Raw genomic sequence first — 22,821 nt, 5'->3', positions numbered from 1 at the left:
GTGATTCTGTGATTCCTAAGTTTGAATGAGAGCTCGGCTCTGAGGGATGTTACAGATCAAATTTATCTGAGACGATGGTCATAAACCCTTCATACTAGTTAAAGCTTTTTTTATCTTTTTATCTTCCAACGGTTTCTTGGGGCAAAGCTCGGAAAGTTGCCTTTTCATGTAAGTGCCAGGAATTTTAACTCCTTTTCTATAGTTTCTGGCTTTTTTTCCCCTCAGTGTGTGCTTTGGAATTTTTATGTTTGTAAATACCATCTGCTCTGAAAGCAGTTCCATTTCTGAAACAGTTTCTGGCTAAGTGGTAGCTTGTGACTGCAGCTTCACAGCCCGCTTTTCATAACGGAGTTAGTTTCTTTGGAACTAATCATAATTGTATTGAAATATATCAGTGAACCTGCAGTAAGCTAACTACTGGCCAGAAAATGTTGTGAGATTTGGTTCCAGCTGTGAAAAACTACTGAAGGACTGATAGGAAAGGTTATCTTTGGAATGCTCCTACTTGAAATTGAAAAGCAAAATGGGAAATGGAGTGATTCTGGAAAGGGGGACATGGGGTGATCTTAGGCACAGGTATATTACAAATCGTGACTAATCTTTCTTTTTCTTTTTAATCTAAAAGATCTATGATATTCAGACTGGCAACAAGCTATTGACTCTGTTTAACCCAGATCTTGCCAACAACTACAAGAAGAACTGTGCCACCTTTAACCCCACTGACGACCTTGTCCTAAATGATGGTGTCCTCTGGGATGTTAGATCGGCACAAGCCATCCACAAGTTTGACAAATTCAACATGACCATCAGTGGTGTTTTCCATCCCAATGGGCTAGAGGTCATAGTCAACACAGAAATTGTATCCTTTGGCCACTGCAGTAACTGATGTGCTGGGACATGAAGAATTTGTATTGATAAGCAAGTAGCTGTTTGCAGAAGTTGTATTATTGGTGTTACAGGGTATGTATGGTAACAACAGGTTTTGTCTGTGAATCAAGTAAGTAGGGACTGTCAGACAAGTAGCTAATTTAAATCTGGATTCTGCCTCTGATATGGCCTAGAGGAAGTACTTAACACACAGAGAGAGCAAGAGAGATTTTCTTTTCTAATATACTCTGTGGTACCTGTGCTCTCTTCACATCCCTTACCGAGACCAACCTGGAAGCTCTGCAGTAAACTCACGACTGGCAATGACACTTTGAGAAAGAGCTTTTCCATTTTGAACATGTGGAAGGGATTGTGGTGCTAGTATCCGACTCCGGTTCAGTCATATTTGCGAGGGGGTGGCAATAAGGTTTCCTGAATGTAATTAAATCAGTTGTTTGCCAGTGTGTTGAAAAGGAAATAGCAACTTTCAATTGTTTGTTGCTCCTTAGCCTGTGTTTTTTCAGTGGGACCTCCGAACTTTCCATTTGTTACACACAGTACCTGCACTGGATCAGTGTCGTGTGGTCTTCAACTATACTGGCACAGTTATGTATGGAGGTAGGGCATCTCAGTCTTATATTACCCTCCTTGGTCACCTCTGTTTTGAGATAAGCAGATGCTTGTTCGGTGAAATTGGAAGCTTCAGAGAGTCTGTAACTCCAGGCCTTCCTGGCATTTGCGAACTGGAACTTTTTCAGGGTGTTTATGGGACATGTATTGCTGACAGTTTTCTCTAACATCAGCAATATCACAACTCATTTGTGCAATTAAAAAATCAAACTATTGAAAAAGAAAATACGTCTAACAGCACATCTGATGATGCTTGAGAATATAGTTTTGTTCTCTGTGTTGTTTCAATGATCTGCAGTATTAATAAAGGCAGCTCTGGAAGAGTAGATATTAAATGGGTCCTGCCAAGCTATTAAATAAAAAAAATTAATGTCATAGTTTGATTTGATCTTAAGTTGATTAATGGTAATGATGAATGGAAGGTGGATTTGTGGAATAATGTTCCCTTGTATCAGCTATGTTGCAGGCAGATGATGAAGATGACCTTCTGGAGGAGAGAATGCGAAGTCCCTTTGGCTCTTCTTTCAGGACATTTAATGCAACTGATTATAAACCTATAGGTAAGAGAGGAGCAAGTAGCTTGGTGTGGAGGTTTGAACGTTTATTGAAAATGCTGCTTAGTAACGTTCACTTCCTCCTCTCCTTTGCACGTGCAGCAAAACAAATTCTGCTATGACCTGTTCTGGTTGCAGCACGAGAGTTGGATTTAATGCTGAAATAAGTTCAAGTATCATATCCTGTTCAGTGTGTGATTGCAGTTCTGGCTTTATTTTCCTTTCCCATTTCCAAGTAGGGCATAATCTGAGATAGTAGGTCTTTTGGCCAAGATGTCATTGGTCTCATTTCAGGAACGGCTGGGTTTTTTTTGATGGGGGGAGGGTTGTTGGTAAGGTTTGTGGTTTTTTGTTTGGTTGTGGTTGTGTGTTTGGTTTTTTTTTTTTTTTTCCTTTTTTTTTTTCCTTTTCCCAACAGCATTTCCCTATGCTGGTAGTTAAAAATGCTGTTAGTTTGGCCTCCAGCTTGCAAAACTCCTGGAGCTAAGCTAATTGCTGCTATGGACATAAGCAAATGTAGCTTTTGCTATTGAAAGGAGACATGGCTCATAACTCAGTGCCTTGGTTGCCACCTATCCTGGAAGGTTATCTGTTCTTTACTGTGCTTAGAGAAGCCAACAGATGTGTTATCAAAGGAGGAGGCACTGCGCAGAGCAGGTTAAGAACTTACCTCGCTATTTTTTGTGACAGTCCCCAACATTTCTATTCTTTATTACAGGTTGAATTAGTTACAAATGTTTGTGTAACTTTTATTTCGGCTGTTTTTTCTTATCCACACATTTTATTATCTGCTCTTAGACACATACGTAGTATAGTAATAATATGCAGTTAACCAGTGAGTTTGTTTTGTGATGTTTTCCAGCTACAATAGATGTCAAGCGGAATATCTTTGACTTGTGCACAGACAGCAAGGACTGCTATCTGGCTGTCATTGAGGTAAAGGAGCTAAGAATAAACTCTGGGCTCTGTAGCTCTAGTTTCAGTGCAATGTTTTTATTTCTTCTTAAAACCTTCAGAAGTAGTGATTCTAGAGTTCCTACTGTTACTCATGTCCTAAGCAGTGGTGATGTTTTGGTGATGGTAAAGATGCTGTTAGTTTTTTGCTGTCCACACACAGCGGTCTTGTTTTTCTGTCTCTGATTCCTTAAGCTTCTAAACACATTTGCCTCTCTTCTTCAAACACTTCCCACTATACAATGTGCAGAGGTTTTCCTTCTCATAAGCATAGAGAGAAATGCATTTTTTCCTGTTTATAACAATAATTTCCTATTAAAATTTGCATTGTACTGAATAACTGGGAAATGCGATCTTCCTGGGGCTTCCCATGGAGCTTTTCTGTGAATCACTCTTACTGTTCATTTTTCACTTGTCTTCCTAGCAAAAGTCCCAGAAACTAAGGATTTGAAGCAAAAATTACTGAGTGAAACTTCTGGTTTTTTAGGGGGAAAGTCAATTTAAATTAATGGGTCCAGTTCTTTGCCCAGTAATTTGTTGTCTGTACCCAATTTGTTGAACCTGACTATGTACATGTAGTGACTAATTTAAAATCCTGTCAGCGTAATACTCTGTGAACCACTGATCCTTACAGACCAAAAAAGTGAGTCAAGAATTTGTCGTAGGGCAAGCTTCATGTTTAACTACTGAAGTTGGAGTTGTCAAGGTTGTGAGGCCAAGATACGAGAATTTTCTTTTAAAGGAGCCATTGAAAATGTTGCGTCAGTGTGTGTGGCAGCAGTGGTTGCTGGGGCGTCAGACTGCTGTCTTCTGGAGCTCTTGCTATACGACAGCTTTTAGCATTCTCTCAAGGCATATGGTTCAATGACATGATATGATAGGGAGGCAAATTTGAAAGGAAGTGGTGTGTGGTTAGGTGAGAACTAACCCAAACTGTGTTACAAATCCAGTGAAGGCCTTAAGTCTATTAATAAAGAGTGTAACTTGTGGATGACGTGAGCAGAAAGTAGATATTGGTTTTAGTGCTAATTGTACTGCTGCTGATAAATGGGAGGGAAGGATTTTGGTAATGTTTCTTTCACTGAGATCAGATATAGCGCTGAATGTGAAGGCTGAGCTTAATTCCTGGGACTAACTGCTGTGTGGGCATCTCCCCTTCAGAATCAAGGCAGCATGGATGCCATGAACATGGATACAGTTTGCAGGCTGTATGAAGTGGGCAGGCAGCGTTTGGCAGAAGATGAAGAGGATGAAGAAGAAGATCAGGTGAGAAGTATAGCATTAACCTGGTTCTTCAGGAGCAGCTGTTAGCCATCTATATGCAAGAGGCCAGGGGTGTTCATTTATTACCCATAAAGTACAGATGCCTCGTTTGGTCTCACCTAATGTGAAGTAGATCACTTTACTGTCAGTGTAAACTAAGACTATCTATGCAGAACATAGATAGTAACTTTGTGCACTGTAAGCCAACATGATAATTTGTAATTTATTTATTAATTTCCCTAAGTGTTTCAGTCTTGATCAGAAACTTTGCTCTTTATTCTGCTTGTTTGTTTGGTTTTTTAAAATATTTTGACACCCAACGGAGACAGTAGCATTTGAGGTTTTCCTTTTTTTGATTCCAAGTCTCATATTTGGGCATAATTTGTCACCAATTTATGAATGAGACACAACTTGTGACTAATGCAATGAAAGTGCACCATACTTCTACACAGCCAAAAGCTTTAAGAATTTTAAAGAAAGCTGTAGGTTTGCACTGCGATGTGTTGGTTTTCCTTCTCAGATCAGCTGTTTGATCTCTGGCAACTTGACAAAAGAGTTAAGAACTGCAATAAGAGCTCCTCAGGGTGCAGTTGTTAGAATACACAGTAGCACACAGTACTTACTACAGCACGGTGAGAATTAAAGACAAATTTGTAGCTTTTTGGGTGTCAGGTTTTGTTTGGTTTTGTTTGTTGTTTTTTTTTTCTTTTGAACAGGCAAAGACCTTATGCTTCAATTCCCTAAAGATTTTAAATGCATTATTCTCTGCTCTTTAGTGTTTGCATTCTAGTAAGTCATATATTTATATCTCCTGTGAGAAAAGCACCTTTTTCCAAAGAATGCCAGAAGGTAATATTTTGGTGGGTTTTCCAGACTTTGTGGAAAGCTGGATTTCCGATACCCTTTCTGCCTCTGAATCTTCCTGTTGCTAGGTTAAAACTTTGACTTTCTAATTCAGGAGACTGGATGGCAGATCCCAGGAAAGAGTAATTTTCTTTGCAGTTGGTTGTTATTATTACAGTTTCACTGTAATTCTGAAGAGAAAGCAGTAGTACTGTTTTGCATACTCAGTTTGCTGTTCTGTACTCTCAATGTGCTATAAGGTTGCACTTGGCATTCTTATGGAATCATCGGTCGCTGTTTCTGTCCCTAGATTGGATGGATTCGGTTTAGGAACTTTTAGGATGGGTGAAGACTAGAATTCCTTAGGAAACAATGTGAGGGGGGGGAATTACTATTCCTTCCAAAGTGTTTCTACTTCCATCCAGTGCTTGCCTCAGGCGAGTTTCTATTTTTGTCTCTGCTTCCACTGTTTGTTCACACTCAGTATATTTTAGTAAGGTTATTCAAATTTTTCTTTACAAAATTCTCAAAAAATGGTTTGTAGCTGAAATTGATTTTGCATTGTACAATGATTGACTAGCAGCTACCGAGACACTGTTTTGCAAAATCGCCAGTAAGTGTTGCCTTAAGTGGAGATCTGTGTTTGTATAGAGGATGCGGTCTGAATGCTGCTGGTTGCAGGCTGTTACACCAGGTCCCAAGCAGAGATAATGTATCTATCATCCATCAAATGTCATTGAGGATGCTCCCTGTCTTACAAATGGAGATGGCCCCAGGCAGAATTGAATTACGCTAAAAGCTTTTCTGTAAAGCTTAGGGAGTATTCAAACAAAGCTGCTCTGGGATCGATTTGCAAGCTAAGAGTGACTATGTGGTACTGCATAATTGCTGCTTTTTATGATCTTAATTTCTGGGGTGTATAGATGTTTCCTAGACAGTAACTTCTAGGGATGATTACAATCAAGTTTCTTTAGTCAGAGAGATTTGGGTTTAATATAAATGACACTTACAAACGCAAATTCAATTCAATCTGTATCTATGTGGCAAAACATAAACTAAACCCCTTGCTCTCTCTCCCGTAGCTGTTCACTGCTGTTCCTCCAGGTTTGTCCTAATTTTAGGCTTACAAAATACAGGTTTTGTCTCTATAGAGATATCCAGCATTGAGCAAGAATGAGTAGAGGTTTTCCAGAATAAATACGGAATCTCTCTGGCACACTTCTCACAACAGTAATTTGTTTCCTGATGAACGGGAGTTTTGTGTGTTTGCAGATGCTCACACATATGTAGGTGTTTACTCCTTACCTAGACAGTTTCTGTGATTTAGGCTTTGAAAAACTGGAAATAAACTTTCGAACTTGTTGGTACTTATCACAGGTATTCTAGAACACCTTCTGGCTAAAAGAAGATGCTTTCTGATCTCTTTCATTAAAGTGGTGAGGGAGGAAATCCATGTGAATCAACATTACTCTGTTATCTCTTTGGTCAAGATTTTTAGAGCAGATATTAATCTTTTTGGCACCTGTATCTTCACACCTTGACTTTATGCATATTTATATATTTGTATGTTATCTACATGGGTCCACAAGTACAGTTTTTTGTCTGTACAGAAGGTAATAAATACTCAAATAGAAGCAAGTTTGATGGGCAAACCTTGCTTGGAAGTCATGTGATGCAGAGTAAAATTGCTTTAAAAATTGTGCTTGAGAAAAATGAAGAACTATGGAGAAAAACGTCTGCCTGACATCTTTTACTTTAAATTTTGATGCCTTATGATGTCAACTGATAGCTCTGTGACAGATTTTTCTGAAAGACTGAGAGCTTGAAAAGTGAACCTAGCTGGGTTGTTTGGCCTATGGAAATCTTTCAGTTCCTTCTCTCATTTAAGCAAATAAACAAAACAACTGTATTACTCCCTCTTTCTAAAGGCAAACCTTGTGAAATCAACTGATCTGTCGCATAAATTACCCTCAAATTTAATGATCAGGCTGACGTAGCTGAGTTGTGCATGGTACTGCTGCAGTAATTGTTTATGGGTTTGTTTGAAATACTTGAGAATATCACCACTGCAGCTGGGTGCTTCCTCAGCTGTTACACCAGCCTTTCATCCGAGATCTCTGGAAAACTGCCTTTTCCCAGTTATGGCCAGTAATCCAGAGTTGTCAAGCCTTGTTACACGGAATAGATGCTAAATGGGCATTGATACTTCGTGGTCTGTGCTTGCTACGGTAACTGAGGGGAAAGTGAAGATGTAACACTCTTAGCAAGAGCCGGTTGGTGAGCTTTTTTTGTTGGATGTTTTACTCCAAAAATAGTAGTCTTTCTGCCTTGAACTTTCATGAGTTTTGTGTATTATTTCACTGCTGGGTGAGTATCTAAATGGGTCCATCAGTGACTGACAGTCTCGCTCACAAGTATTTGCAAAACTGTTCAGTCTACGGGGAAATAGGCAGTTTCCTATTCTTCAGTCCTGCAGCAAGACCTTCCTCTTGTGTTTACTACTGTTTTCATAGAGTCCTTCAGAGTAAGACTTGGCAAAAGTCAGATGTGTACCTGAGCTACTGGTCCAGATGCTGACCATCTTTTGGTTGTTAGCTTGCTTATTTCTTATTTATTTCCCTTTCTTGGCCGATTAGTATCCCCTGTTTCTCTCAGTAATCTACTGTCTTCTGTAGTGAGACAGACCAGGAATTTCAGAGGGAGTGGTGCAAAGGAAAGTGATTGTACTGATCTGGCCTAGAAATGGCGTGAGGCAGTTGCCACGGGCGAGAAAAGGAGACTTCAGAAATATTAAGTGATCAGAAAAGCTAAAACCAAGGGAACTGGCTGACCACAGAGTAGACTAAAAACTGTGAAACTTAAGTCTGGCTGATGTGATCTTCTGAGTGGGTTACAGGATTTTCAGTCTGTGCATTTTTACCTCTTTTTGTTTTAGTTTTTCTTTCCATACTAGTTCTTTAAGGCCTATTTTTTCTCTCTGTGGTACATGCGGATGGTGTTGCATCTGTGATGCTCAAGTAGTATTCTCAGTTATCGTCATGTTCAGAGGGATTTTTGGTTTCAGCAGCAGATTGCTTCACCTAGCTGTCCCTGTCCTATAAAGTGTGTTCTACTTCTTTTGCCAGAACTGAAGAACTGTTAATTATCCTGCAGTGCTTCTGGGCTATCGAAATGGTGATGGTAGGTGTGTAATTTGTCTTTTTGCATTGGTTTAGAAAATTCTAGGTGATATGAAATGAAAACTTTGGAGATAAGGCAATAAAGACTCGAAAGACAATCGCTATTCTAACATGTTTTAGCCAGGATGGAGAATGTTTTTCCTCAGCTTTCTATGTGGTCTTTGTAATCCCAGTTTCTACTTTTATTTTAGGACTCTTACCCTATCTGCCTGCAACAGCAATTCTCTTATGCTTTTATTGCTGTTGGCTTGATAGAGGTTTGCTTTTATGCAGATACTTATTTGCTGAGGAAAAAAAAACCACAAACCTTAATCCATATTGGCACATGTATTTGAGAACCATCAGATTGTGGTGGCACTTCGTCACTACAAGCTGCCTAGAAAAATTTGTCATCAGGGACCCTTAGTTTTTCAGGAACTGTTCCTGTAACATCTGAAAATATGGTTTGTTTTGAAATTTTGCTCGAGATGAAATGCTTTACAGGATAATAGCTAGGAACAAGTATTTTCAGACAAATGTCTCAACTGATAAAAATATACGTGTGTTTATTGCACACCTTAATAGAGTCTTAGAACTTAGTTGCAGCCGGGGAGGCTGAGTAACAAGTGGTTTCCATCAAAAATCTGTTTACTTTTGAATGGGCATCCTCTGAAATGGATATTTAAAAACAAAAAAAAACCAAGAAAGTTTTCCCAGTACTTGCACTTCTTCCCACTTTTTTAGATAGTACCAAATGACTGTGACTGCTTCAGCCTATGCTGCTGTTTCGGAATCTAGTTTCACCAGCTGTCAGTTAGTGCAAACACAGGAGATTCTTGCAAAGGGAAAAGTAATTTGAGTTTTCAGAAGGCTAGGCCTGGTATTATGGAGTAAAACAGCTTCAGCAGAGGTAAAAGCATATTCTGCCTGTTCAGTGACAGAAACCAAAGGTTGACTTCCTCTCACCTAACACATCTTTCTAGAATTCCCAGAGCAGTTGGGATCCAAGGAAATAAAAGCTGCCCCAGCCGTGATGAGAAATATCAGTCAGAAGCTTGAGAAAATAAAGGAACAAATTCTTGTCCATAGAGGGAAAGTTCACTTACCGGCCAAATTTTGAAATTCTTTGCATGGTATTGGTTTTTGTCATGCAATTAAAGGAATGGGCTTATTTTTTTGAGTTGAGAGGGTGAGATCAGTGAGAGGAAGGAAGAGAAGCAGATTCAGAAATTACACCTAGTTCTGGACTCTTTATATTATTTCTGAGCCCAACAGCACAGAGAATATAATAGTCACAATTTTATCCCTAGCATATCAACTGCGAAATGATAACTTGCACATGCCTCAAAGAGGACAGTGACTTTGGAGTTTGATTATCATCAGGTACCTGCAGTCATGTTGCAATGAAAGTATTTCATAGGCAAAACCAGAGTATTGGTCAAAAGAGTCCCAATTGAACATGCCAGTCCAACTGAGTCCCAGTTACTCTAAAGTTTTTATCTGTGTCATGGATGGGTTTTTGTTCATCACAGGTAAGTAGTGATTGTTAGACAAGCTAAACCTACTTACATAGACTAAGAGAATAACCACTTTTTTATTTCTTCACTCCATGTTTTGCCTCTGACATACTGTATGCTGTGTGCTGTTTCCTGTATTAAATCTGCACATACCTACATCTGCATACTAGCCTATGGTAAGACTCCTTGCTTGTTACATATAGTAACTTCTGTGCATTAGTTTTTAGCTCTGTGACCTCATTAATGGCTATGAAGAAGTAGAAATTCTAACACTGAAGTAGCTAAGAAGGTAAAAGTAGGTGCAGCCCTGTAGTGGGAAGGAGGTGAATACTTAGAATGAATTTAAGGTATGATAATAAAAAGTGAGTTTGGGCTTGCTAGCTGAGGGGAAAGATGGAGACTAGGTAACCTAGGATGTAAAATTCCTTACATGCTTGACCCCCTAGAAGGACTGTTGGCTATATTAAGTGTTTTCCACTGCCCGTTGTTCAGGGAGTGTGAAGAAGTGGGTAGGAGGAGGAATTGGATAGAAACTCTAAACTGACTGAACACCAGACATTGTCACTCCTGAGCTCATAGCAAAGGATCAGAAAGTACCAATACGCTGCACAGATGCTTTGGGAGCAACGAGAGCAACTGTCAGCAGATATGACGAGGAGATTGTGGAGAAAGATAAAGCTAAATCAAGGAGACACTCCTCTGGAGCAAAACATTCTTCAATGAATTTGTATTTGAACAGTGATCAAATGTTCTTTTTTATGAAAGCAAAGCCCCTTCCCATGCTGGAAATAGGTAGTAATTAAAACAATACTGATAATCTGGAATGAGACCAGATTACTAAAAATTAGTTTGCTTTTCTCTAAGAGAAACTTGGGGAAGGAGGGTGAAAGAGAAGTAGTAAAGTAGTAGGTGGTTTCTTGCAAAAGCAAGTAAATTGAACAATATAATGAGACTCTGGGAAACATGAATTTCTTTACAAAAAAAAAAAAAAGACTAGAGAAAATATATAGTTTCTAGAAGCAGGCGCTTACTAGCAGACGATTAAACTTAGCTACAAATAGCCAAAGGTGAATTAAATATGAGCCAAAAGATTTGTAAAAGTGGGAGAAGCTTCACTGATATTTGATTAACTGTTTTGCAGGTAGACAAAAGGCAGCCTCATAGGTGAAAATAAGAATAGTTAGAGTAGAGTAATATCATAGAGCATAGTAATATTAATACCATATAGCATAGCAGTATCACGCTATATGAAGTTACTCTAACTATTCTTACTATTCTAACTTACTCAAACTGAGGGGTACAATAGAGGTTGTGTTTTCAGAGGAAAGGGCTGTTGCTGGAAAGCACCTGCAGGTGAGAGGTGTTGACTTGGAAGTGCTGACAGGAGATGAGCATGGGACTGGGACAGGAGCAGCTCCGAGATGATGACAGCTGAACAGCTCATAGAGCAGTAGCAGAGGAATGTGGGCAGAGAACTATTGACATAAATACTTGCTTTGAACTGTGAATCAGCTCCTAGTAGAGGAAGAAAAAGTGAATGAGGTGTTAGGTGAAAAGATGAAGCTTTTTGTAACAGCTGAGACCATGTCAAATAAGCAAAATATCAGTGACCTGTCCCAAAACTGAGTTAAGGTTTCCAAACCTAGTATCACAAATCGAAAAGGCCTGTGAGATTTTCTCTTGGCAGGTACCAGCAGGCCTAGTGTCAATTCGAGAGATCATGTAACCTGCAGTTGAGGAGTCTCAAATTCTGTTCGTCTGGTCATAGAAAAACTTTTGGATTCAAGAAATGTAAGAAAACTCCATAAAATTCTTAAGAGTGCTTATAAAGCAAGCTGGTGTATTTTTATAGACTGCAGATCTGCAGTGCTGTGAGCCATACTTCCTGAAGGCACTTTGTACATACACTGATTTGGTGCTAAAATACAGGGCAGACAGAAATATGTTAAAATAAAAAAAAAAAAATAATCAAAGTTCTGCCTAGTTAACATGCATTTTGCATCAGAGTTTGAGTAAGTGAAAGACTAGGATTTTCCTGAGCCTTTGGATGTTTTTTGAGAGATGAACACCAGTGAATATACTAAGTATCAATAATTCCTACTACCCAAAAAGACAATTTTTGTGAACTTTATATGTGCAAAATGAATGGGTAAAGGGGACCAGTAAGAAAGTCTATGAAAGGTGTGCAAACATGCATACAAGAACAATATGGAAGAAAATACATAAAGCTTTAACAAGAGCAAAGGGTATTTATTAAGCTTTGAACAGGCTGTAAATACTGGCAACATGAAGAATTAGGTCAAGTATATTTTTGTTACAGTGCTGCCACTCCTATATATACCATTCTTTAAGGATGTTTTTTTAGGGTTTTTTTTTCTTTGTAGTTGTAAGTGATAAATTAATTGAACCAAATCTGCTTGACTTTCTGAATCTTTACATAAGATTGCAAACTGGTAGTAGAGTTAAGTTACCAGTAATTTTCTTTGAGATGATCTTGAGATAATCCTTTACTTTGTAATCAACTTTTCTGATTCTGTAAGTTAATGTCCAGCTTTTCTTGTACTACTAATATCTCTGTAAATGTGCCTGTCTGCAGACATGTTAAAAAGCTGATGGGAATCACTTTTGCCCTCTTAATCATCCTCAAAGTAATTCCAGTGTCATAGACTGTATGTTGAAGCTATTTATGTGCTACTGTGTAAGTGAACTAGTGAATTTTGCAATCTTATCCTAGAGGAACTGGTAGTTCCTGCATCCTTTATACTTGTCTGAAGTGTATAACTGATGCTACTATACGTGATTGACTTGCATTCTTAAGACTTTTTGAGATAAACTGTTACAAACCCTTTGTATATATGGTGGTGGGGTTTTTTTCAGCCTAAGCTGGTCTTTATTAGTTAAGTCAAATTAACTCTTTAGTTGAGCCAAACAATTTCTAGGTTACTCTGGGGCCTGTCCCTGTGTGGACATCCTACTTACATCTGTGCGTAGCTATAACACACTGAAGTTGCAGCCTCCCTCTTTGTTATCCCCTTAGAATTATAACCAGGGTTTTGTTCTCTTGTTCACTTTAAACTGTAAGCTTTGTCTTTGTTCATTGCTTTATTTTTGCAGCCTTTTTGCTTTAACTGGGGTGAATCAGCACTGTAAGTATTTATGCAGAGAAGTGGGGCCAGGAAGCCATTTTGTGTATGAAACAGGGTGGGCGTTTCTTAGATTAAAATTCCTATATTATAGTTGCGATGCTGTGTTTTTGAAGAGCAGAAAGAGTTGGTCGTTCAGGTGTGGTGATACTATAAGGACCTCTGCATTGCAGCTGTTACGTAGTGATATCTGTGTATGCTGGAGATGAAAATGAGTAACACTGGTGTACGGTATTGTAAAGACAACACAGAAAACCCCAAGTATTTGTGTTCACTATAATATATTACGTAATAATAAAATTAAAACATATCTATATAATTACAAATTTGAGTCTCATTAGGGGTCAGGGGGTACTGTAAAGTATTCTATTCTTGGCATCTATCAAGGTAAAGCTCCCTTAAATTAATCCTACAAGCAATTAATATACCTGAATCACTGTGTAACTAAAATGGGTGGCAATGACATCCTTAATTCGAAAGCTGGGTTCCACCATGTCCCTCTGAGTGTTGCCCACTCTATTCAAAAAGGAGCAGTAGATTATTTTTTGTCTTTCTTTTTTCCTCCATCATAGCCTCAGGTTGGGATTGTTTGTAATTTTACCTGAGTTCCATATGAAGTGAGGGGGTTTGGTCTGGCTGCGTTGTAATAATAGAGCACCAGGCTGCAGGGCGGGCGCACGGAAATAGCAGGCAGTGAGTCAGAGTGCTGATAGTGAGGTAGAACGTTGAGTTGGTCAGTTTGTGATTCTGCAATACTACCCTCATGTCTTCTGGAAAGATAACTGGCAGCTGTGAAATCATTTCTGTTGGAAAGGGAAGAGAATATTGTCTAAGGAGGCAAAGGAGGAATGCGAGGACTGTGAGCAGTTCAAGTTCTGATCTAAGCAGCTTTTACAGAGAACAACTCAAATAGAAGAATATTTTCAGGCATCTAAAGGAGTTAGTGATGGCTAAAACCATTCCTTGATACTGTTTTTTAAGTCCTGTGGAGTGTGTTGGTCCATGGGTGTTGTGGATCACTTTACTCCAATGAGGAAGACGAGCACAGGTACATGCTTGTTTTGCATAGGTGTGCACGCTGGCTCTTTTTTCTAGCAGCACCTGTGTCATCGCCCAAAGCTCTTGGGAACGGCTGATCAGTAGGTAGGAGTTTACTTTTGCAGGCGTTCCCTTCACAAATCCAGTTATGGTTTGGAATAACTGTTCTGCCTGTCTTGCCTTGTGACCGTCCACAAGGATTCTTTTCACTGCTCTGACTCAGTATGTTTGCAGGAGCCGTTGGAGAAGGCATGGGTCCCTTATGTGAGCCAGTTATGGTATCTGATGAGGATACAGCCTTGATATCCATTGGCAGACTGGGTATCACTTACATGTGATGGTGTTAGGTGTGAGGAGAGACCAAGTGGAGTCTTTCTCAGCTGTACGTCCCACGGATGGGTTTTGGGTGCAGAAGCCCAATGTGCTTTCCTAAGAGAGAACTCCCCGCATCAGTGCAAGCCTTGTGTCTCTAGAATGGCTCTAGACAGAGCTCTGTGCTTGGAGATTGTTCAGAAGCTAATGCAGAATTCATTTGCCTGTTACTTAGGAGAAGCACCACATTTTCCACGTTCCTGTTTGTGTTCTTTAAAACATGACAAGGTGCAGGTTTTTCACTACTTGTGATCCCTCCTCGTGAACTGTGTTCTGTGTGGCTCATTCAGCTCGGTAAGGGATGCGCACTGTGCGCATGTCACACTCTCTCTGTCACACGTGACTTCTCATAGCGTGGTTTTCACACTATTTCCTGGTTTACCAAGGACAGGTATAATTTAGATCTTATCTTACTATTCTTAGGTGGTTTTTAAATGAGTGTGGCCTGATTTTAATTGCCTACTTCAGGTTGAGTAATTTAAACTGGAACGGTGGAAACATTGATTTTGGTTCTCTAGTCTTTTGTTGCTACTTGTATTTTCACAAAGGATTTTTTTCCTCACTGGTAGGTATAATCCTTCAAAGTTAATTTGCAGCTAATTATACACCATTTCTGTGTAATTTGGCACTTATTCTTGTCAGCCAGAAGAAATATTTAGCTTTATACAACTATATTTCATTTCATTTCATCCTGTATTTAAAGGACGATATTGCTATATATGTCTTGCTTTAAGCTTGAATGAAGATGTTGATGAAATAGTACTTCAATTTCCGATATATACATTAAATCTGAAACGTAATCAAATTCAGTAGTTTTGACATTTTCTTTTAAGTAACTGTGGGCTAGATACTTAGGAAAAAAAATGCTTTCAGAAATTCCACAGGTGTGGACACTAAGAGGGTACCTAACTCATTTCAGAATCCTTTAGGTTGCAACTACATGGACTCTAAATTAATCTCTCAATACACTTTTTAACCTAATGTCTACAGTTCTGTGTTGATCTCCAGACACTGAAAAACTTGGTTTAATTTTTCCAAGCTTTTTAAATAAATTGATCTTCTGCTTTCCAGCTTCAGAGGTGCTGACTGAAAAAGGAAAATAAACTCTCCTGCCTTTTCAGTTTTAATCAGTTTTTCAATTCTGAGTAGAGTAATAAAGTTTAGACATTGGTCTCTCTGCAGATACTGCGTAGAACAAAAGTAAAAGTCAGGCAAAAGCTATTACACTCCATTCAATATATTTTATGGAAAATTAAGCTCAACATGGCACTGCAGTTTAAAACTGAACTGCAAGTAAGATATTTCCTCTCCCAGCGTATATACAATTCAAAAAGCAATATATGTTCATTTGAGGACTCATTGACTCAAAGTAAAGTTTGTAATTGCCTAAAATAAACATAGGCGTCAATATAGGTTATTTTAATTTTATACTTAATACAAGCTCTTTCAGAAAGAAAACCGTGTGTAGCAAACCAATGTTTTTTATACTGCATCTCCATTTAAATAATACGGCGCTTCTAGTCAGTAGAGGAGACCTGGCTGCCTTTTGCAGGTGAAGAAACAATAAAATTTGCCCAGGCTTTTTGGCATTCCTTGTTTCTTTTGCCTATGACAGATGTTGGATTCGTGTGGGTGTGGTGGATTTTTTTTTATAGCACTGACTGAAGAAAAAGCAGGTTGGGGAGACGACAGTAAGGTCTTTTTTCCTTTGTCCTTTTAGATCTGAAAATGCAGCAGTCTAAGCAGCACTGTGAGTGTGGCGAGCTTGAGGACCAAACTAACCCTTGAAGTGGGTTGTTAAAACGTATCTTAACTGCTTCATAATTTTGCAAAATATGTACCCTCCCAAAACAAAGGGGCAATTAAAGCTGAATGACTTGAGAGCTGCCTTCCTGCCACATGAGAGCATTCTGTTAGAGAAAAAGGGTGTGAGCCTGAGGAGATGTGCAGGTATATTGAACTCTGACTTTGAGTCTTGGAGAATTCCTGGAACTTGCCTTGTGATGGCACTTTTTGGCCTCTCGTTTGTCTGGAAGAATGATAGGGCTGTAACAGCTTCTTCCCACTCGGTTTTAACTGTTAGACACGGATTTCTGGATTTGGTCTGCACAATGAGAAATTCAGTTGCTTTATTGAATGCAAATTCTTATGGTTTGATAGAGAAAGATCTTGATCCACAGGTAAATACCAAAGATTGAGGCTTCTGAGCTGCTTTAAACAGTTCTATCATCTGAAAATTAGTGATTCGGGGATTGATTTAGGTTAATAGCATCTTTCCCTACATTCTACATCTCATCTAAATCAGGAATGCCTGAGAGGCTGAACACCAGTGCTGCATGCTGTTTGATGCCAAGTAGAGGTTTTGGTCCAGTTGAAACTAAAGCAGTTTGTACAAGACTAGCAACAAAGCCATGGATTAACAGGCCTTATCGCATGTCCTTCTCAAGAGCGCATTGTGGTGACACGTGCTGATGGCCAGTGTTGGAGAGGAGCTTGAGCCAGTGGTACCTGTGTGGCATTTTGTGGATAAGACTTTGCAGGCCTGCAAACAATGTAGCATGTGTCATGGTCTGTAGTTGCGGAGAGAAAGCGTTTATAGGGGTGATGGGAAAGTGTTAATAATGTGTGATGTCTGGATCTGGGGAGAAGTGAGAACCATAGGTATGTTTTCTTCAATCCTTATTCCATTTTACATTTCCTTTAATGTCTGCAATGGACTATTTTTGCTGTCTTTATAGGAGGAAGAAGAGCAAGAGGAAGAAGATGATGATGAAGATGATGATGATACAGATGACCTTGATGAACTAGATACAGACCAGCTGCTGGAGGCTGAGCTGGAGGAGGATGAGAACAACGAGAATGCTGGTGAGGATGGAGAAAATGACTTTTCTCCCTCCGATGATGAGGAGCTTGCCAACCTCCTGGAAGAGGGAGATGAAGGTGAAGATGAAGATTCTGATGCTGATGAGGAAGTCGAGCTGATTCTTGGAGATAGTAAGTGTGTGCCCGGCTTGGTTACCACAGGTGACAAGGTGACCTTGTCCTCTGTTTAATGTCCTGACAAATATGCAACATCTAAGTCTTGCCTGAAATGACTTAGCTGACTTTCCCCCTTGCTGGTATGAATGGCACAAACCATGATGCTTGTTCACCTGTGGCCTCTCAAAGTAATCTGTTGGTAAAAACACCTCTTACCTGAGAGAACAACTGTGAGTTCTGGAAAGGAAGGTACTGCCTTTCTTCAAGTGCTCCCAGGTGTGTGTGTGAGAACTTCAAGGCGGGCCAAGAAACTCTCTGTGAAGAAGTCTTGCCTGATTGCTGGGCTGTCCTGCCCTTCAAGGGGACACTGGTTGAACTGTTACCTCACCTGTCTTCTCTGCCTTAGTTGTACCTGTAACATACAAACATTTTTGGTCCTTGGTGCTACTCTTTCTCTTTTCTAATTGCTCAAAGTGCAAAAGCAACATGACCTTTCTGACTTCACTTCCTTTTTAAGATTGTTCTGAAACTAACACAACTTTTGGGATAAAATTTAAATTGTTCTCTTTTTCTGGCGTTCCACAAATACAGAAGTTTGAAAAGTTAACAAAGTGTATGTGTGGATGTGTGCGTATAAGAAAGAAAGTTCTGAACTTTTAATGTTGCAATTTGATTTGGAAAAAGGCTTCACAAGAAAGAGGTGGTGAGTAAGATAGCATCAGGCTTGGGATTTATGACACCAGATTGTGTTCCCTTTTTTGCAGCACAGTTTTTGAGTATGTGTGGCCAAGCCACTCAGTTCTTTTTAATTTCCAAACTGTAAAACGGGGATATTGTAGTTCCCATAAGTTAAAAGGTTGGTAAGGATAAGTAATTACAGCGTGCAAGGTGTTTGAAGTCCTGCAGTGATAGGAGATTAATGTGAGAGCTGAGGTGGGAATCAATCTTCTCCGCCACCGCGCTGGAGGATTAAGCGTGCCAGGCCTGTGTTTTGGCACTAATGGGGCTGGCAGGCTCATTCATAGCCCTCTCTCCTGCTTGAAAGTAGCTCAGGCGTTTTTAAGGATGTGGCCACGTCAGGTTGCCAGAGTTATTCTGTGGGCTCAGGCTGCTGTTCTCTTCAAGGTAGTAGGTATACAAATACCAGGCCATATAGGACATTTACATAGCTCAAATTCATTAATAGCGTATTGCGGTTCAACATTTGGGATTGCAGCTAACTTCTGCCTGTCCCAGTAGCTGGCAGGACCTTCTTGACCCAACCCCACTTGTGTTCCCTCAGGGGGTGCAGGGCCAGAAGCTATTTAGAGAGCACCCAGAGTGCTGTAACTTCAGTTGTCCAAGGGGCAGAATGGAAGGGAAGTTCAGGCCATTCCAATAACTATTCCTGTAACAAAACTAGGTGCTACTTGACATTTAGTTATTTCAAGTGTGGAGCGCTGTGTATTATGAAATGGCCACATCTGTACAGTGTTTATGGACAGAACCACTTGATTTGAACTTTGATCTGGTGTCACTGTGGAGCTACTGCCAGCCCGTCCTGGGGCTGTTGGGTTGCTTGGCAGCATCTTTGGGAACTTAAAGTAGGGACTGCAGCTTTGCCAGGCTGATGTATGCATGGTCCTTGCACGGGGTTTGATGAGTAGGGTTCTGTGGCTTCTTCTCTGTGACTTCAACTGGCTTGCTTCTGTTTCTCATGCAGCAAGAGCGATTAAAATTTCCCCCTCTAATTTGCTGATGCTGTGTTCCAGAATTAAAAGTTGTAAGGGCACTGACACTGTTGCAAAGTGCAGATCTGAGGCAGGGTGACGTATTTAGAGTCCTTCCTACTGCAGACCCTTGCTGTACTCTGGATGAATCTCCATACCATAGCAGTGGGTGTGCTTCAAAGAACAGTTGAACCAGGGGAGTGAGTGGCTTTGGTTCTTTGTGCTTTAAAAGAGGTTTTATTTCCTTTTCAATGATAATCCATGGAGAACCTTTTCAGTATCAATTGGTCTTCCTCTTCCTTTGTTGCCACCTTGGGGAGGGTGGATCTGTCTTATCCAAAGCAGTTTATGCATTTTGCAGATCTTTCAAGAGCTTGTTCCTGGGCCAGTGGGGTGTCCTTATTGAAATGCATGTGTAACATAGGGTGGAAGAAACATATGGAATTCTCACCAGCAGCATGGCTGACTCGTTTCCTCTTTTCTTCCATAATCGAAAATGGCAACTTCCAGGCAGGTCTTTAAGCTTCTGCCAAGCAGTTAACTGCAATCAGGTTTACTTATAGACATAGACCTCAAAATTGGAAGGTTGCATGGTAGACTGGAGAAAAAAGAGTTAGGAGATCCCTTTCCTCTGGTTTTCCTCTGGTGTTTAAAAAAACAACAAAAAAACCAACAGCTTTCTCAGCCCCTCTTCTCCAGAGTTTCTGGATTGTTATTTCGCTTGTGCTGCTTTCCCTTTACTGCGTAAGTGTAGCTGCTGCAGCACCAGCTGGTGTTTTGCCAGTCCCTTTACATGGCTGTAGCTGTTCTGGGAGCACTGATGACCCTTCAGATCACAGTGGAAGGGCAGCTGGCTGATCTTCAGGGAGGAGGGTTGGGGGAAAGGGTTTTTGTACCCTCTGCTGCTTGCCTGTGATTTTTTTCTTTTCCTAAGGAAAGCATCTGAGAAGGGGTGAACCTTCCAGAAGGCCTCGCTTACCTTGACAGGCATTTTAGAGATCCAGTATAACTGAGAAGGCTAAGAGGAAGTCTTGGTGTCTTTTTTTTGTTTGTTTTTTTAACTATTTTTAACACCTAGTTAACTGCAGCATCCAATGAATTCATATTAAGAAAAAGAACCAACGTCACCTCTAAGGTAAGGCAGGAGACCTCTTGCTGCCAGAGCTGCTACCACTTCCCTCTTGCACAACCGAGGGAAGAGAGATCTTAAAACATAAGATAAAAAGCAAATGTGTGTGTGTGACTGCTTCTGGCAAATCCTTTTGTGTCTTCATTCTGTGCCACAACGAAGAAAACCAGGAAAAGCACAATTTTCAGGTCACCTTTAACGAGTGCCATGTAGTTAGATTCATTGCGGAAAGCTTTGGGTTGCTGGAGGAAGGTTCTAGTTGTGAGCGTGTAGATTGCTTCCCCCTCCGTGGGGAGGTCTCCCGCTGTGCTGTGCGGAGGGGAGCGACAGGCCAATGAGAACCTAATACTGAGAAAGTCTGGGTCTGACTGCGTAATGAATTACCCCCACACACATTATACAGAGGCCATGTTTCACCACATCGGGTTGGTGGAACTGCCAAGCTTGCTTTCCATGAGCAGCTGTGAGAAATGACTGCCAGATTTGTCCAGCCCCCCCATGAAGAGGTGTTGCACTTAGATGTAAGTTGTGCAGGTAACTTACTGCTGGTGTCCTTCTCCCCAGCTTATCATGGGGGAAACAGCCTGCCAGCTGATGGAAACTGCAGTTGCTAAAGCTGCTCTCCTCTTGACCCTCTGTTTTAACCAGGGAAGGAAAGCTCTGGTGCAGATTTGCTAACTGCTTTTGATGGATTTGAAATGCACTAATGGTGCTAGCTGCCTCCGTCACTGCTGGGGGGTTGCTGGTCTCAGGCAGGTGGTGGCCATCTCCTGTAACTACGAATGCATTGCCTTGCTTAGCAGCCCTGGCAGCTGTGTTCTCCCACAAACCAAACATAACCTACATGTCTCCTTTTCAGCCGACAGCTCGGATAACTCTGACCTGGAGGACGACATAATCCTGTCTCTGAATGAGTGAGGAGTGACTGCCAGGCGGGGTGTTGGCAGGAGGAGACCATTGCTTCCCAGCAGAAGACCGGAGACCAAATTGGAAACCGATTCTGAGCACCCCAACCTTTTTTTCTCCTGGGAAAACCTGAGGAACTCCAGCCCATCCGCTCTCTTGGTTTGAGTCCGTTTGAGGCTCGTGGCTAAGTCTGAGGCTGTACAATAAAGAGACCTGGGGTTAGGCCTCTTTTCTCTCTGCCTTTTTTTTTTTTTTTTTTATTTTTTATTTTAGGCTGAGATGACTCTCCTCTTCAAGGAAACTTCTGAAGATATTTCACAATATATTTTCTTTGTATAAAGTTCTTTCCTAAAGAACAGAAATAGTTTTATATAAAACAAACAAAAAAAAAACCAACAAAAAAAAGGCAGGTGTTCTAGTAAAGAGGGGATGAACTTTGTATTCCTGTAGTACCTTGTTACCATGGGGTAGGTTCAGGGGAGAAAAAATGTTTAAAATTAAAAGAAGAGGCATTTTTATGCAACTACTAAGTGAAATAAGAGGATCATGGTTTCTAATATTGTTGAGGAGTGAGAATATTTTTATTTTAAATATGATTTTATTTTTAAAGAAAAAAAAGCAACAGGTGTTAACACCTGCTAGTTCGCCAGTGTGTTTCAGATGCTTTTGTCCTCCAGGGAAGAACCCTGGGGGTGTTTGTTAACTGAAAGTACAGGCTGTTTAAAGTGGATTCTCGCTGTGATACCAGCTGTAGTGGGAGGCTGAAATCCTGGCTTGGCCTAGTCAGAGCCTGGTATTCCTGAAGACATGGGAATCTGGGATTGAAGTTTGAACCCTCTTTCTCCCCTCTGCCCTTTGTGGTTCAAGTTTTTTAATCTTTTTTTTTTTTTTTTTCCCCCTCCCTCTTGCCCTCTGTGTGGAAACTGCAAATTGAAGGCCTTTTTTCTTTAATGTAAAGTGTATTTATTAAAAAATTAAATACAAACCCTGTCTCTGTTTATGGCTGTGAATTGTAGCCATGCATTCCTCTGTCACCCGTGCAGAAGCGGTGCTGTGTGCCCCCGCGGGGCTCAGCCGGAGAGCAGCCCAGTGTGGCTGGCGCCCGGCCGCAATAAGGAAGGGCAAAGTAAACAAGGGCTGAGATTTGTGAGAGCGCAGACTCCGCTCGCGGGGAGTCCCAGCGCTGCACGACACATTTCGCAGCGCCCCCGGGTTCAAATGTGACGTTGGTTTGCCTGACAGCTTTGGATTCTCAGTGGGGCTGTGGGCAGCGCCGGTGTGTCCTCGCTGCGCCCTGCAGGAGCTGGAAGGTGCTGTTAATGCCGGGCTGTGATTTTGTTTGGCAGTGCAGGAGACGATGCACGCTGTGGTTCAGCTGCAGGGAACTCAGCACCTCGGTGGTGCGAGTCAGAAGGCGGGAGCAGCCTCATCCACATGCGGTTTGGCATTCTGTAGGCTGCCTCGTGGCTGTCCTGGCAGAAGGCAAATGAGGTGCTGCTGGTTGTACATGACAAGAGGCCCTTCCCTTAGAGGGGGATGAAAAAAAGTTGCAGTTGAGTGTTTGATTTGACTGTACAGCCCACAAGTGCACAGCGTAGTTCTGTCAGTCGGAACTGGGAGGTAAGTAAGTGTGCTCGTCGCTTCCTTGGACGAGGCTGTTAAACGTGCTGTTTATTCCCAGATGTTCAGGTAACACCCGCTCAACTTTCTACCCTTTCTCTGTTTTGGCCACTTCCAGATTAGGATTTGAGGCAGAACA

At 40.8% G+C, this 22,821-nt stretch overlaps 1 protein-coding gene across 1 annotated transcript in view; it reads left to right on the top strand.

Moving 5' to 3' along the window:
• DCAF1 (DDB1 and CUL4 associated factor 1) overlaps nt 1-22,024 on the top strand; it is a 48,343-nt gene extending 26,319 nt beyond the window's left edge. The window contains exons 17-23 of the mRNA XM_074151899.1: nt 626-859; nt 1,392-1,485; nt 1,953-2,057; nt 2,914-2,987; nt 4,167-4,271; nt 17,078-17,333; nt 21,016-22,024. Of these exons, the coding sequence (XP_074008000.1) occupies nt 626-859; nt 1,392-1,485; nt 1,953-2,057; nt 2,914-2,987; nt 4,167-4,271; nt 17,078-17,333; nt 21,016-21,074 (927 nt within the window). The 3' untranslated portion in view covers nt 21,075-22,024. The remainder of the gene's footprint in view (nt 1-625; nt 860-1,391; nt 1,486-1,952; nt 2,058-2,913; nt 2,988-4,166; nt 4,272-17,077; nt 17,334-21,015) is intronic.
• The last annotated feature ends 797 nt before the right edge of the window (nt 22,025-22,821 follow it).

Source organism: Numenius arquata, chromosome 8 (genome assembly GCF_964106895.1).
Source record: "Numenius arquata chromosome 8, bNumArq3.hap1.1, whole genome shotgun sequence".
Classification (NCBI taxonomy): domain Eukaryota; kingdom Metazoa; phylum Chordata; class Aves; order Charadriiformes; family Scolopacidae; genus Numenius; species Numenius arquata.
Note: the sequence above shows the minus strand (reverse complement) of the source record. Positions and strands in the feature narration are given on the sequence as shown.